This window comes from Theobroma umbraticum, unplaced genomic scaffold (assembly GCF_002168275.2).
Source record: "Theobroma umbraticum cultivar Fairchild unplaced genomic scaffold, ASM216827v3 scaffold_81.0, whole genome shotgun sequence".
Lineage (NCBI taxonomy): Eukaryota > Viridiplantae > Streptophyta > Magnoliopsida > Malvales > Malvaceae > Theobroma > Theobroma umbraticum.
The window spans coordinates 4,075,940-4,093,880 of record NW_018397268.1 but is presented as its reverse complement, the minus strand read 5'-3'; the positions used below and the strand labels follow the sequence as shown (position 1 = coordinate 4,093,880).

Sequence of the window (17,941 nt, the reverse complement as noted above, 5' to 3'; positions counted from 1 at the left end):
GATTGGTTTCCCTGTCAGCACCCATGGAGACTCTGGCTCATTTCTTTGAAGAAAAAGGAAAGAACTCACAAGTATGTATTATTGCTATTTTGTAAGGAAATTAGAACAAGAACCGTTTCATCTCCCAAAAAGAAAAGACAGAAAGAGCAAGCTACTAGCATTTCATCATAATTTCAGTAGCTTTTGTTGAACTAGTGCAATGGATAACCGAAGTATAAAAATTACAATTTGGAGGGAATTTGCCGTCGGCTTTGTAGGATGAGCTCCTTCCTCAAGATTTTGCCGGCTGCTGACTTTGGGATGGCATGTATGAATTCCACTCTTCTTACTTTCTTGTATGGAGCCACCTGAAAGATTTCATACATGGCAAATAAGTTCTCTTTTAATATTTATTTTAGAATAATTTGTCTCTCTGCCCCACGCATGCATGTCACGCGGTGATCCGTAAGTCCGGCTCCCTTGCGCAGCAGGTGATGTATGTGCACACGCACATATAATTGATCATGTTTATTGATATGCGAGCGAAACTAGTACTAAGATGGGTGTGGGTTTCATTTACTTATTAATCACATGATAATTTATATATACAGTAAATAAGAAAAAATATACGTGAAACTAAGTTCATTTTTTTTTTAATTTTTTAATAAATAAAAATTATATCTTTTGATTCCCAAAGACCAACCTGAGCAGCTACAAATTGGATGACTTGGTCCTCAGTGAGTTGGGAAGCAGTTGCCTTCACCACATATGCCATTGGCATCTGCCCTGATTCCTCATCATCAACCCTGCAAAAACCAAAACAGTGTCAAATACACATGCAAATACGACCGCATGACAGCCACACTACTTCTTTAAGGGGTGCACGCACGGTATAACTGCAGCGTCCACAATATCGGGATGGCCTAAAAGCACTGCTTCCAGTTCTGCTGGAGCCACCTGAATGGAAAACAGGTTTTTGAACAATTAATCAAGGCAGGTTTTGTTCTTGAAAACAATGCAAATACTAGAAGTTGTCACAGTTAAAATCTGGTATTGCTTAGATACCTGATACCCGTTATACTTGATAAGCTCCTTTATCCTATCAACAATATAAAGAAATCCATCCTCATCAAAGTAGCCAAGATCCCCTGTTTTAAGCCACCCATCTTTATCTATTGTTGCAGCCGTTGCTTCCTTGTTTCCCAAATACCCTGTCATAGTTGTAGGACCGTTTAGCCACAGCTCTCCTTTCCCGTAAGGTGGCAAAGCCAACCCTGTTTCAGTATCAACCACCTTAGCACAACAGCTTGGCAGCAGCATTCCGCATGACCCTGGGTGAGCTTTAGCGTCCTCGTGAGACACGAAACCGGAGGTGGCGCCGCAGGTTTCGGTTAGCCCGTAGCCTTGCCTCAGCTCCACCCAGGGAAACTGTTCCCTGAATGCGTCTGTCAATTCCTTGCTCAAGGGTGCAGCCCCTGAACCAACCCTCCTCAATGTTGACAATTTGCTATTACCTTTGCAGTACTTTACCAGGCCAAGTATCACAGGGGGCACAGCAGGAATGTTGTTAACTTTATGAGTCTGAATTGCATCCAACATTGCCTGTATATCGAATCTTGGCATTAACACAGTGGTGATACCAGCAGTTAAAAGTCCTAACCCGAAAAATGCAAGCCCATATATGTGAAAGATGGGTATAAACCCCAAAAATATGTCATTTTGGGATGATGTTGCTTCTGCATACCATCTCACAAGTCTAGTCGTTGTTATGAAATTCGAATGCGTTAAAATCACACCCTTGCTTGTTCCCGTAGTACCCGAAGAGTACAATATAGCAGCCGTATCTGACTGTTTAACCTTAATTTCCGGTAATTCACGTGGATCGCAGCACTCAGTCAGTTCTTCGATAGATAACGAATCCTCATCTGACTGACGAGACGTGATAATCGTAGGCACCCCAGTTTGTAGCAGCTTATGTAACTCCTCGGGGGCTGAGATCGCAAGCTTAGCTCCCGAGTCAAGTACCTGTTTAGCTATTTCCGAGGGGGTATTGATTGGATTGGCAGGTGAGAGTATTGCACCAAGTGAAAATATTGCAAGACATATCGTTGGGTACAAGAGTGAGTTTGGGGACAAAAGGAACACAACATCACCTTTGCGGACTCCGAGGTGGTGAAGGCCACAGGCAAGCGATTGAATTGATCGATGGAGTTGAGCGTATGTGAGTTGCTGGTTTGTAGCTGAGTCAATGAGTGCAACTTTTGATTCACCAACTTGAGGATGAGGAAATTGTGATAGCACAAACGAGGCAATGCCAAGGTCAGGATCACTAGGAACTTTGAGATGGTCACTAAGTGGAAAAAGTGAAGAATAAATTCCGGTATGCGAATCGAAGCCACCTCGGTTGACCAGCGGTTGAGAATCGCCGGATTCTTCCTTGATGGGGGCGGTCCAAGACTCTTCAACTGACATTTTCTTTCTGATGAATTTGCTTTATGCTATGGCAAAAGGCGAAAGACTAAAACTTTGTGCTGCATACAATGTTGTTCAGTCTACGATATGAAGCTAAGTTGATTTGATTTATGCATGTCTCGATATAAAGTTGAACGTCGATAAGCACAAGGTTAATAATGTAGCTTTGTTATTTACAATGAGGGCCATAGCCTCTTAATAATAAAGAAAATATAAATAAAATATAAGCGTTCGGTATCTTTTCACTATCTTTTAATATCATATTATTATTACGTAGTGTTATATTATGAGAATGTTATATCATGCTTTTCAAATAAAAAAAATGTTATATTATAAATTATATCATGTATGTTTTTACTTAATTCATTTTCTACATCTTTACAAATTAATATTTTTTTTAAATAAAGAAAAAATTTTACGTTTCTCGAATCTTAAAATGTTTCATGTAAATTTAATTTTTGTCACTTGAGTTAAACCTAGATGCATTTATATAGTATGTACTAAAATCCACTAGTAAAAAATTATTGAACATCCATCCATATTCCATGCATCCATCACTAATGATGGATGATTATGGAGGAAATTAGTGTGTTGTATTTGTACTTAGTTGCCGGCCATGGGGAAGTGACAAAGCGATGGACATGGCAGTCCCTTTCCAAGAAATACTATAATCCTATTGTATTACTCCCGCTAGTGAAGTCTTGATATACCTCTGCCGCCCACTTCCTACAAATCGAATCAACCAATGCATATTCGCATAGATCACAGCTCTGACGCGTAGGAGCTGTGAATTTAGATTTGAAAAATTCATCTTTTTGTATTTTAATTATGTTACATTAATATAGGTGTTAACAATTATACAAGGAAATACGAATTTAACATGAATAATTTTTCATGTCAAAAAACATATATACAAATAAATTAAAAAATCGTGTAACATGATATATCTAATACGTTTATTAAACATGTTCTGTTATATTTTATACGACATGATACGATTGCTTAAACCTAAACACGATTAATTTAATATTTTTTTAACACGTTTAACACGATTAATACATGATTAAATTAAAATATCTACAATTAAATATAATTTTATTATTCAAATTTAAAATCAATAATCATAAAAACAATCATAACAAAATAATAATAATATCAAATTTAATAAAATTCAACATAAATAGCATTCATAAAATTCATTATCATAACAATGAAACCCATTATTAACATTGAATCTTAAAATATTAATAACATCTAAAATCAACCACGAGACTACCAGATTGGAGGAAAAGGATTTTAGGGTTAGTGTTTTTGAGTGTTTTTTTGGGAATGTTAGTGAAGAAGGGAAGAAATAGAGAAATAATCGGTGAGATTAGTGATAAATTGGAATTGGGGTTAGGGAAGAAGAAGAGGAAGAGAATGTGGTGCAGGCCAAGTGACTATGCCTTTCTTTTGGAATAGATCCAAATGAAAAGAAAGTAGCAAAAAAAATTAGGATTAGGGTTTTATTACCTTATTATTTTTATCAAATTTAAAAGGTCTTTTAAAATAATGGTTTAAAATTATTTAAATAAATTTAAAATAATATTTTACTATTAATTTAAATGGATTGATAAACATGTCACTTATACACATTTAAACACAATTAATTAAACGTATTAAAACGTTATAACCGTGTTTAACACAGTTAAGACACGAAAATATTAACACGATTAAGACACAAAAAATGATAAGATTAAATCAAAATCTATTTAACTTCATGTCTTTTTGCGTTGTGTCCAAAATTATTAAGTCTAAGTGAAACCCACATTATTGAAAGCAATACCATATTGACACATCCATTGTGTAAATATAAATATAGACACATGTTGAAATTGATGAAATTTGGGAAAAAAAAATCAAGAACAAGAAAAAAAAGGTTTTTTGGAATTTGTTGAGATTCATTGACCAAAATCCACTGTTCATTAGTGGTAAAAATGTATTTATACAAATCGTAAAAGACAAGAAAGTTACAACTAAATTTATTGTTTACATCACTGGCACTAAGTAACTTAAAACCAATTTTAAAAATATTTACAACTTTATTATCAATAAGATTAACTAATTAGAGCTACTGTCTAGCACGTGACTTGCCTTGCATATGCTTTTAACACTTCCCTCAAGCTAAGCATTAATTATATAATAATGCTCATCTTGCTAATGAGTGCATAGAATTGAGCTGGTGGTGAGACCTTGGTAAATAGATCTGTAACCTGTTGCCTTGTATGAACATAACGGGGACTTGTTACTCCATCGTGCACTTTATCTCTAATAAAATGACAATCAATCTCTATGTATTTAGTTCGTTCATGAAATGTGAGATTTCTACATATATATGCAAAGTTGATTGATTGTCACAAAAAAGCTTCACAGCCTTACTATAAAACAATACCAAGATCAATCAATAAATACAAAATCCATATAGCTTCACACGTAATAGCTACCATTGCCCTGTATTCAACTTCACCAGAGCTTTTAGTCACTTCATTCTGTTTATTTGACCTCCTACTGATGAGAGAATCACCTAAAAAGATGCCAAATCCTCTAATGGACCTCCTAATGTCTTGAAATCCTGCCCAATCATTATCAGTGTAAGCATTTTAACTTCAAATAAGAACTTGAAGACATCAATAACCCTTGGCCAGTAACGCCCTAGAGGTACTTTAACACTCTGTGAGTAGCTTGTAAATGAGAACTAAAGGGTTTATCCATGAATTGGGACAGAACTTGGATTGCAAATGAGATATCTAGTCTTAGTCTTGTAAAAGTCAAATATCTGAATTTCATCACTAATTGTGGGTAGGATCTTCTAATTTACAATCACCATTCTGTTTAAGAGTGGGCAAAATCACTCCAAATCAAAAAATTTGATTGAATCGAAATGAGTTTGATTTTTTTTTTAATTCAGTTAAAACGGCTTTTGAGGTGTTTGATTTTCCCAACTCACTGCCTCACAAGTCACACCCTCACCCTTTTTGCTCTCCGTCAATGATTGGTCACCTATCCTCTATTTTCTTCCTCTGATAGGCAACAACCATAAATTTGGGACTCGCAGGCTTTGAATAGGTAAGAATTTCACAAAACGTTTTGGCTTAGGTCTTGAGTTTAAAATCACTTTAATATTGGGAAGATAGGGTAAAAGATGGTTAATGAAAAGGTTAGGGTTGTTTAGGTGAATTTATTGGAAACCAAGTTATTTCAGGATGGTGTAATGAGTCAGGAGTATCTTTAATGTGAGTTAACCTATCAATAGAGGAAGCAAGGTAGCAGTAATAGGGTTTGAGTAAACCTTTAGGTGGCGTTTAATATTTTACAATGCAATGTGGTTACATGTAATGTGATTGTAGAGAAAATAATATTACAGTGTTTGGTACACAAGTAATAATTAAAATGCAAGGAAGATAACATTGCAGTATTGGGTTTACAAGTACTTTATTGAAAATGTAATGTTAATTTTTAGAATTACACATATGTATTAAAATGCAAGTTTAATATACTTGTATTTTTTTATTGTTAAGTTTTATATAATATCATCTCTTAAATATATTTTTAATATCATATAGTTTATTTTCATTTCTTATTATAATCTTATATATTTTATTTTCATTTCTTTAATACAATTTTTTATATTATATATTCTATTTTAATTTTCTTTTTCTTATATTATATAAATTTTTAATTTCTTATATTTTATTTTTATTTAAATTTTTAATTCCTATATTATATATTTTATTTTATTTTGTTATTTTAATTATAACATTACAAAATGTTTTTAAAAAAGTAACAAAGTTAAAGGGTTAACTTTCGTTAATAACATTACAGAGTGTAAAACAATGTGATTGCATTGGTTTTATACTGCAATCACATTACATCCATTGGTTGCAATATAATTACACTGTAATCTTACATTGTAGTGATTTATTACAAAACAAACACTACAATGTAATTTAATTAGACACATTACAGAGAATATGCTACCACTTTTCTCATACAAAATGGTACCTTATTGTAAGAAAAGATGCGGTAAAAGGTCGTCTTCACGGGTGAATGTTTGACCTTCAATATCATTTTATACTTCTATGCCTATGTTGAATCATATGGTGTATTAGTTATTAGGTGGTGGTTTGAGGGTTGTAAAAAGCTATATCTAGGATTATGGTGGGGTTTTATGTTGTTTCTATTGTTAAGAAGTATTATTCACTCAATGTAATATTTCATTATATTAATAAAATACTTGGCTAATTATCAAAGAAAAAAAAAAGACACGGTCTCTGATAATAATGATTTTGGAGAGGCGATTAAGGTATTAAATTACATTAAAAATTCCAGTAGCTTCCTTTCCGTTTTGTGGTTGCCATCATTATCCTTGACTTTGAAGTTCAAGGTTGTTTTTCCTTAATTTATGTTTAGAGATCATGACTACTAATTACCTTTAGCATTTTCCTAATTTCTAACCTACTAATTAAGCAACAGGCCAATCAAACTCTCCATTGAAATTTGAAAGTCACTGTACACACTTCCATTGAGATTTAAAAGTCACCTTACACATTTTGTCTTATAATTTCCTTTGCATGATCAACATGGTAGCATTTCTGTTTTTTTTTCTGTGGTTTACCTTTTGATATATTTAATATATTTTCTTTTTTCTAAAGATGTCAATGGCAACTCAAAATAATAATTCAGTTCCTATACTTAATGAGGCTAACAATGTTGTGCCACCATCGAGTATTACACAACTCAAGTCTCTACCCATGAAGGAGCAAGAAGTGAAGCTTTCAATTCTAAAGTGAAGAGGAAAAAGCACTTCTGTCAAGGTTGAAAGTTTGGAGACACATCACTAAATTCGTAAGTGATGAAAGTAAAAATAAAGCTAGAGGTAATTATTGTGGTAGGAAAATTTTTACCGATTCTAAATTTAAGGGTACAAATGCATTAAAGACTCATATGTCTGGTTGCAAATAGTTTCCTCGTGCTAGTGATGATTACACTCAAATTGAATTAGTTTTTAATCAGGAGATATGTCATTAGAATGGTCCTAGCTAAGATGATCATTAGAGATGAGTTGTCTTTTAGAATTATAGAAAGGGAAAGATTTAAGGAACTAACGTCAACTACATGTCCTAGATTTCATGTGCTATCACGATGGACTGCTGCTTAGATATTGCTATAAGTTTTTGTTGATGAAAAGACCAACCTAAATAAATTAATATGAATATATTCTTTTAGAGTTTCTCTAACCATATACTCATGGACATCATTACAAAAAGTGAATTACAGTAAAATCTCTATAAATTAATATTCTTGAGATATAAAAAATTTATTACTTAATCGAGATATTATTTAATCAATAAATTAATAATTTATTAATATATATATTATTTAATAAAAATTAATTTATCAAGGTATTTCTTTATTTTTTCCAAAACGTTGAACTTAATACAAATATTATTTTTTTTCTTCAACCAAAAGGAAAGATTATATTAATGAAAAAAGATGTACAAAAGATGGTGTTTGCTCAAAGGTGCAATAACGCAATTTGTAGAACACAATATATATATATATATATTGTGTATTATGATTATATGAATATTACTTAATTATCGAATTATGAATTATTATTATTAGTCTATTTATTTGTTTAACTAAAACAAGTTCATAAATATAATTAGCCTTATTAAATAGAAGTCATGAATCTATCAATTTTTGTGACAAACTAAAATTGCATTCTAATATACTTCATGAACATTAAAGCCAGCAAAAACATCTATAAAAAGAATATACAGTATCACAAATGATAAGATTAAACACAATGGCTTCTCATAATGAAGGTGTAAAGAAATCAACAATTACGGATGAAACGCGTAAAGCATTATATGAATACAACATAGAAAATCCAAATTGCACTCAAAAGCAATTGTAGCAGTGGATGTTAGAAAAGTTTAACTTGCAAGTGAGCCAAACAACAATATCAAATATGATCAAGAGGTCATTAGAGTATTTATCAACCAATATTGAAAAAGATGATGCCAAATGACACAAAGTACAAAATTCTTGGAGCTAGAGAAAGTTCTCTATGTGTGGTTTGTTCAATACCAAGAACATGTGAATATGACAGGAGATCTAATCACAAGGAAGGCAAAGGACTTTCTGAAAAAGATGTACCTTGTAGATACAATAGAATTCCATTTCTCTCAAGGTTGACTCGTGCTCCTCAAATCAAGACATAGCATCAAGACATATCGTCGTTTTGGAGAAGCGGATCAGTTGATCTGGAGCTCATAGAAAGCAATTTGCAGCCTGTAAGAAAGAAACTATATCAATTTCCCATGAAAGCTGTTTTCAATATGGATGAAATATGATTGTTTTATAGGCTACAACTAAATCCTTCTCTTGCAACAAAGCAACTGGAAGGTAAGAAACAAGACAAGGAAAGACTTTTACAATTATTATTTGCTGTAATGAGGATGGTTATAAGAAAATTCCTTTATGGTTTATTGGCCAGTATGCTAAACCATGATGTTTCAAGAATGTGAACTTGAGCAATATGGATTGTGAGTATCATGCCAACAAACGAGCATGTACGATTGGGATTTATCCAAGAATATGTTCAACAACTTGATAGAAAACATATGGTAGAAAAGTTTTCTTGCTTATTGATAATAGTCCCGCTCATCCAAAAACTATTGAAGGTTTGAAAAATATTGTCTTGTTTTTATTGCCACCTAACACAACATCAAAGATTTAGCCTTGTGATGTGAGGATCATACGAGCTTTCAAGATGCATTATCATCTTCAATTTTATCGAAATATTTTGAAGGGTTATGAAATTGAGATCTCAAATCCAAAGAAGATAAATGTTTTAGATACAATGAATCTTGTGATCTCGGCTTGGACAATAGATGTTCAAACAAGTACAATTGTAAATTATTTTCAACATTGTAAAATTAGGTCTATAAATAATGTAACTTTAAAGAATTTGGATCAACACTCAGATGATAAAGCCATTTAACAATTGCATGTTTTAATCAAAGAGTTGAAGTATGGTGATACAATGGATGTTGAGTACCTTTTGAACTACCTAAACAAGGCAACTTCAAAGTTGTTAAGTGACGAACAAATTATTAAAAACATCATGGGTAATGACAAAGAAGATGAAGTTGAAGACGATAGTTCTATACTAGAGTCTGTCTTGTGCAAAAATACACTTAAAGCAAGAATCACATTACATAATTTTCTCTCACAATACGAGAACACTACACCAGAACTTCCTAATGTACTAAGAAAAGTTAAAGATGAGGTCTAAGGAGACATTAATTTAAAAAAAAAGAGTAACATTGGAGTTATATTTACAAAAGCTTCATAATTGAGTCATGTATATATATATATATAATTTTGAAGTATAAGGAGTGTAACACCCCGTATTCTGGTGAGCTACTTAGTAAAGACCTTAAAAGTGATGGCAACGTTGAATGAGGTGATTTGGTATACTTGGAGATGAAAGGAATATTTTTGAATAGAGTTGAAATGATATTTTATGGTTTGAGGCCAAATATTGACTATGAAAGTGGTATATATAAGCGCAGCACAAGTGGGGGGAGCAGTGATGTGCATATGAGAATGAATTATAATGCATGCACGTTAGATAAGCTTCATTAAGTATAATAATATTATATTATTACATTATGGTGCATATAAAAATAAATTCAAGTTAGTGAATATTGAATTAAGATATGAATAAGTGAAAAAGAAATGGCATATGTTTACATGTGTGAAAGGTAGCCATGTAAAGAAATGAAATGACTAGGAAATAAATATAAAAGAAAAGGAATAGAGAAATATTGCATGAAAAGTAATTAATGGGTGTGGAGGCCCAATGGGAGTGATGATTTAGTGATTTGTAATGTGATTTGAAAGAAAAAGTGTAATGATTACAAGGTTTTGCTTTAAAGTAAAAAATAATAATATATGTGGAATTAAAAGGAAATGTAAACAAAATGCATGGTAATGCATGTGAAATGTAAGTGAGATGGAAATGCAAATGAAAAGCAAATGAAGTAATGATGGCATTGTATGGCATGACATGTGATTTAAAAATAAAACAAAGAAATTTGGAATTATGGGAACCTTAGGCAATCCGCCCATGCATGGGAGAGGGAGTATAAATATGCAATTTTTAGCTCATTTCTTGTGATGTCCACCCATTTAGAAGAGAGTTGAGCTTTTGTTAAGCTTCCACCCAAGAATAGAAAGAATAGAGAGAAAAGAGAAAAACCAAGTGAGGGCTTGATTTTGAGGAATTCTAGAGCACCTATGAGCTTTCTTCTTTCCTTTTTTTCTATGCTCTTGACATTTTACCTCCAATAGAGCTCTCAACATTCAAGGGAAACTGAGAAGAGCTAAGGAAAAGGAGGTGTTGCTTGCAAAAGGCAAGTTACTATTAGTTTTAAGGAGTTTTTCAAGAAAAATTTCAAAGCTTAAGTAATGTGAAGGTAAGAAAAGAATTTAACTTCTACATGAAATCTTTGAGGTGTGATTTGTGGTTAAGAGTAATGTTTGATTTTGAGGTTTTCTTTGAGTGATTGAGGCAACCATGCATGCAATTATGGATTGATGAAATTGTTAGAGAAACAGAATTGGTGAAGTGAAAATCACACCAAACCAAGGTGAGTGGGCCATGCTTATTGGAAAATATTATTCCTATGTATTTATATACATATATTTGCCTTGGTGTTTGGCATGCATTTGTGGAAATTTATTTGGAATGATGTGATGAACCTTTGTGTTGGTATAAAGGTTTTGAAATGATTTTCTATACTATATGTATACTATTATGGTAAAGAGTTTTCAAAATGAGAAATAAGCCCTTGTTGTCACGGTTTTGACTTAAAAGAATGCCATGCAAAGTGTTATGATTATTGTGTCTATTAAAATTAGTGAAATGCTAAAACTAAAACTTATATGAGTATAACACTTAGACAACTCCAAGCACATCAGATTTCTATGTAAATCCAATGTAATCGATTTTTGTGTTTATTGAAATTTGGAAATTCTAAGAACAAAACAATCTTTTCTTGACACTTTCATATTGAAAGCTTCTAGATCTTACCACTGGAATATCGTTTAAGGGAAAAATAACAACCCTGAAAACCTTCGAAAAAGCAATAAACAATTACTTAAAATAAATTTGAAGTGATTAGTTAAATTAACTTGGCAAATTGAGCATTTAAAAAGAGAGAAGGTAAATTAGCAAGGAGACTATAAAATGAAGAAAACATATCCTTTTCATATTTTCATTATAATAAAATTTCAGTAATTTTTTTCAATTAGGGAAGAGAAATTCGAATCTTACTCTTTAAATAAAGAGATCATGCATTAACTAATAAGTTAAATACTCTGATGCTTCGTTTCGTGTGTGGAAATCAAACCCACAAAAATTCAATAATTTGATACAACTTTTCATAAAAATAAGACAATAATTTATATTGAATTAATTTGTTTTATCATCTAGTCCACGAATCACATGCGTATAGCACTTAAATTCCAAAAACATTCATGCAAAAATGATGCAAATCAGCTGGCCCTAACTTAAACTAATGAGATTTGTAGAGTCCACTAGTTCATCTAGATGAAAAATGCAGAAGCCAATCTCCACATGACAATGAAACAAAAACTTGCGAGATAAAGAAATCAAGAAAAAGAAGTTAAAAGGTACCTAATTCAAGTAGCCTAGTTGCAAAAATAAAAAATTCTGCTATCCAAAATCCTAGAAAAGAAAACGAGAAAAATAATTTGAAAACACAAGTGGCAGTGAATTAAGAGGTGGTAGAAAGGAAATGAAAGGATGAAAGACAGTAAGTGAGAAAGCTAGTGGTGGTAGCGAAACGAACGACATAAATGTAATTACAGAGGGAAAAAGGGAGAGGTGGATCATAAAGAGAGAAAAAACAAAACCAAAACTTATTGTATAGTGTTAGGATTGTAATTATTTACAATGTCCACTACATCTTGGACACTATTCCATCGAGAAAGGGATTTATGTCCTTGAAAATTACGAAAGGGATTTATGTCCACTACATCTATGAGCTATTTTAAAAAATTCAAATAAATTCTTATTCTTTTACTATATTCGGTCAAACCATGTATTTTTATTTTGGATCAAATAAGCCCTTATAACTAATAATTGATTAATTGTCATTAATCCAAATGTCTTTTGTCATTTTATGCCGCATGGTGCTAATGTGAAAGGTGAAAAATGCTATATGACCATGTCATCATGCCTAGTGGCAAAGCTAAGATTTTAGGTTTAAGGAAGCGAAAATGAAAACTTTAGTATTTATGGGAGTGAAATTATAAAATTTTCTAAAAAATAAAGGTAAAATTTTAAAACTTTAAAATAAAACAAAGAAAAAATATAAATTTTTGAAATTTTAGGGAGATAGAGGCCTAATAGCTCCCACTTCTGCCTCTAATCATGTCAAATTAAAATATTATGTCATCATCCATTATGACATATCAATATATCATGTTAGTACTACATCAATATCACATGACATAAAATGACAAGTAGCATTTTGACTAAGTCAACTATTAGTTATAAGAACTTAATTGACTCAAAATGAAAATATAAAAGTTTGATTGTATGCAATAAAAGTATAAAAGTTTATTTAAATTTTCTTAATAGATTAAGGATTTTTTTAGATAGTATACTATTAGAATTTGATGTAATAGCCTAAGTAGTGTTTTAGGGAATAACCATTCCTAAGAATTCCTAACAAATAAAAATAGGAAAATTCAATAAGAATTCTATAAGTGTCAAATTGAGAATGCTTTGTATCATGTTGAAACTGATGGAATTTGGGCAAAAATCAAGCACAAAAAAAACTGATTTTAAGAATTTTGATTAACTTCACTAATGACAATCAACTATTTGATAAAAATATATTTATACAAATCTTAAGAGACAAGAAAGATTACAGCCAAATTGACTATTTAAATCATTGTCACCTATTAACTTAAAATTAAACTTAAAAATAGTTCTAACTCTATTATCAATAAGATTAATTAACTAGAGTTGTGCCTTGCACAATTGTAAAATAAGTTTGAATTTTTTCCTTAAAAAATTATGTTTGTTCGAATAATTAATTAAAGGTAAAATTACTTTATAAATCTTGGTATTATACTACTGAGAGCTAAGGCAACACAACCATAGATTCGAGCTAGGGCGACACGGCCAAGGCCAAGAGCGAGAGTGGCACAATTGCAGTCGAGAATAAGAGCAGGAAACACGGGTGCGATGAGCGCAATGCGGCCAGGGCCTGAAGCATGGACTATAGTGGTGCAACAAAGGTCAGAAGTGTGGACAGTGAGACTGCAAGCCAAGGTAGCAGCTGCATGTTTGTTAGTACGATCTTAAGCGATGGCATCTCGTTTTGCTATTTTGTGGGCTAAGGTGTTCCTCACTTTTATGACTTTAGTTTATTAAGTTGACTATTTAGATCATTGCGAGCTATTAACTTAAAACCAAACTTAAAAATATTTATAACTCTACTATTTATAAGATTAACTAACTAAAGTTGTTGCCTTGCCCGTGCCTTGCACGATTATAAAATAAGTTTACATTTTTTTCCTTAAAAATTTATTTTTGATCGAATAATTAATTGAAGGTCAAATTGCTTCATACATCCTTGTATTATATAGCTAGGAGCCAAGGCAGCATGGCCATAAATGCGAGCTAGGGCGAGCACAGCGCAGCCAGGGATTGAAGCAAACATAAGAGCGGGGTGGTGCGATTGTGGGCTTGGATAGCAACTGCATGCTTATTAGCATGATCTTGAATGATGGCATCTCGCTTAACAGTTTTGCGAGCTAAAATGTCCCCCACTTTTACGACTTTAGCCTTCATTCGGTTTGCCTTAGCTGCTTTAGCAACAAACATGTCAATTGTAGTCTTCTCTTAAGAAAAATAACTTAACAAATTAGAGTAATTATATTAGTAATAAACAATAATTTGATAAAATTATAAGCAATAAACAATGATTTTTGTCTCTAACAAGAAGACGAGGTATTTGATAAAATTATAAACAATAAACAATAATTTTTGTCTCCAACAAAAAGACTAGGTGTATGATAAAATTACAAGCAATAAATTATCTCTATAATTTATTAATTTATCTCTGAAGTTTATTAATTAAAAAAATATATTTAAGTAGATTAAAAATGGAAAATATTTATAAAGAAATAGATTTAGATAGATAATAGAAAATATAGAAAAATGAAAAAAATTTAGTTATAAAAAATAAATTAGATAAATAATAGAAAATATAGAAAAATGAAAAAATATTTAGTCATAAAAAAATAAATTAGGTAGATTAGAAAAAATAGAAAATAATTTAACCATTAAAAATGGATTAGGTAGATAAGAAAAAATAGGAAAGATATTTTATTATAAAAAAATAGATTAGGTAGAAAAAACATTAATAATAGAGTAAAGTATTCAATTGTGAATAGATAGATTTAAGTGGATAAAAAAATATGTTGTAAAATAGATAAATATTTAAGTTTATTAAAAAAATAGTTAGGTAATAATAATAATAATAAAGTATCTATTTATGATATATATGTATATAAAGACTAATAATAAAAAATAATTTTTTTTAAAAAAAATAAAGGAGCTATAGGGAAGATTAAAAACAAATATTGAAATTATAAGCAGCTCATGCACCATCATTGCATTATTTAACTATCATGGCATATCAACATATTGTGTATGCAAGTTAAAACCTTAATGATAAGACTTTTCGAGAGAGCTTGCGAATGCAAGTTGTTTAAAAAAATTTCTTAAATGAAAGGACACCTTCGAGTCCTACCAATATGATGGAACGCCTTGAAGACTATCCTTAATAAATTGCTTTTGCTCGTATTATGGTTGTATTAATGAAAAAATTATTTTCACCTACAAATGATTCTCTAAGTGAGAAATTATCCTTAAATTTCCCTAATATGATGTCAGATTCGGGGAATAATCTTAATAAAAAGTTCTCATTTGGCATTTTAACGTCATTTACACCATGCATCTCATTATGACATCATATGCACGACGTAATAATAAACTTTAATTCATTAATAAAATAAATAAATAATGATTAAAAAACACAAGAATAAAATTCAAAATTAAAGCTTTAAAAGAATAACGCATGACTAGATATTACCGTTTATAGAATGGGTGTCATGGGGTGTTAATCCTTCTTTGTGCATAACTGTACTTCTGAACCTAATTGTAAAATGAGTAGACCAGGTTTTGTTCTTTAAACGAACGTAAAATCAATTTAAGATTTCATCAAATAGAACTAATTTAGTAGGTGATCAATCACACCTAGTCAAAAAAGATCAATGGCGACTCCTAAAAATTTTTAATGTTGCACGTAGCGACACCTTACATGTGCTTTGCACATGTTTTGCACCTTCCTTGCACGATTCTAAAACAAGTTTGAATTTTAAAAAAAATTAATCGAATAACTAATCAAAGGTCAAAATAGATCATAAGTCCTTATATTATTGTAGACACAATTTTAATTTATATGTAATTTTATTTTACTTTTGTTTTTATTATTCGTTTTTTTATCCTATTTTACTTTAATTATCTTATAGTCTAATTTTAAGTTTAAGTCCAACTGATTTTAAAATGGGTCTTAATCCTTGGGTCTATGACCTAAAAACAAGCCCAATGTGGTTAAGTTGATTGGAAACAGATCAAACAAGCTAACCAGAACTAAAATAAACAAATTTGGATTAAAACCATGTAAGCATTAAAATTATCTGGAAACCAAAGGAAGTAAAAAAACAAATAAAATAAGAAAATGAAAAATGAAATTAAAGAGCCAGCTAGGCATGGCTAACATAGCAAGGGTGCATTTTGCACCCTTGCCAATACCGACACCTTGCTAAATGCAAAAAATCCATGTCTGATAAGGCATCCCACGATGCTAGGGAGCACAGTTGGCACCCCTAGCATAGAAAGAAGGCAGTTATCTAAAAAAAAATGAGATAAAACCTAGCAACAAAAAATCCTTAAAAACAAAAGAAAAACCCTAGCTTTCACTATTGGCCGAATACAACCACAACAAAAAAGACCACAACCTGAAAAACAAAACAAAAAAGAAAAATAACAACAAAGAAAAAAGAAAAAACAAGTGAGGTGATGGGGAAGTTTTTTCTTTTGGATATTCATTGGGTTTAGGGGATTTAGGATTCGATGATTCCTTTTTGTTTTTTGATAAACAAAAATGAGAGGTAGGGTTAGACTTTTGGGGTTTGGATTTAGAAAGAGAGAGAAAAAGCTTCGATTAGAGTGGATTGTAGAGAGAGGAGAAAGCAACCATCGATTAGACAGAGAAAAGAAAAAGGGAAATGAAGAGAGAAAAGAGGAAAAAGAGGTTTTATACCTAAGGTTTCTAACCAAAAAGAAAGGGAAAGAAACGGTACCGTTCTAAGCATCTAGGAAAGCTATTCTTTACTATGTCCAACAATGCCATTTTGAGACGTTTTAAAGCCAAAGCTTGGTGCACCGTAGCAGGTTCAAGCTTCCTTCTCGCAAGCTGCTTGTAACCCAGAAAGGTATAGCCTTCTACTTGTATTTGTATGGATCTGCCATGGATGAGCTTATTGGGGCTTGCCCTTTTTTTTAGTTAAAAATATGTTATCTAAAATCTACTTAGCTTAAATGGAATAAAATAAATATATTAAGGAATGATTACATGATGTTTTTTAAGATCAGGAAAATATAGGCAAAAAATATAAATCTGTAAATGAAAAGGTAGACAAATATTTAATTATAAAATAGTAGATTTAGTTAGATAGAATATATGTATATATAGGAAGCAAATGAATGTCTAATCTAAATAATAATAATAATAGTAGATTTAGGCTTTTAAAAAAATATAAATATATGAGAGAAATAAATAAATATTTAGTAGTAAAAAATATATCCAATTAAGTAAAAATAATATATAGTTATGAAATAATCAGTTTAGCTGGAGGAAAGAAAATATAGAAAATATAAAAAAAAATAATATATTTAGTCATATGAAAAATAGATTAGGTAAATGAAAAACAAAAAATATATTTGGTCATAAAAATAAGATATAGTAAAAGGACAAAAAAGACATTTATTCTCAAAAGGATAGGCTAATTAAAATATGCACATGAATGGCAATAAAGCAAACAAATATATATATAGGTAAAAAGTAGAAATTTGTAACTAAATATTAAAAATGAATAAAAAAAATATGTTTAAGGTTACTATGAATAAATGGGAAGGCACATAGGTTTGGTTGAAAAGATGCCATAATAATAATCACAGGATAATATATTGTTAGTTTTAAAATTATTATAGTTTTAATTATGACCAAATGATCAAATTTGCTTAAACATTATTTGAGTAATCCTTGACAAT

At 31.0% G+C, this 17,941-nt stretch overlaps 1 protein-coding gene across 1 annotated transcript; it reads right to left on the bottom strand.

Moving 5' to 3' along the window:
- Positions 1–221: 221 nt before the first annotated feature.
- On the bottom strand, positions 222–2,451 carry LOC110425567 (beta-phenylalanine coenzyme A ligase-like). The gene is made up of 4 exons (XM_021440478.1): positions 1,045–2,451; positions 869–936; positions 683–785; positions 222–347 (listed from the first exon to the last, which is right to left on the bottom strand). Exons 1-4 carry the CDS (start codon positions 2,449–2,451, stop codon positions 222–224), a joined length of 1,704 nt encoding a protein of 567 aa, XP_021296153.1.
- Positions 2,452–17,941: the final 15,490 nt, after the last annotated feature.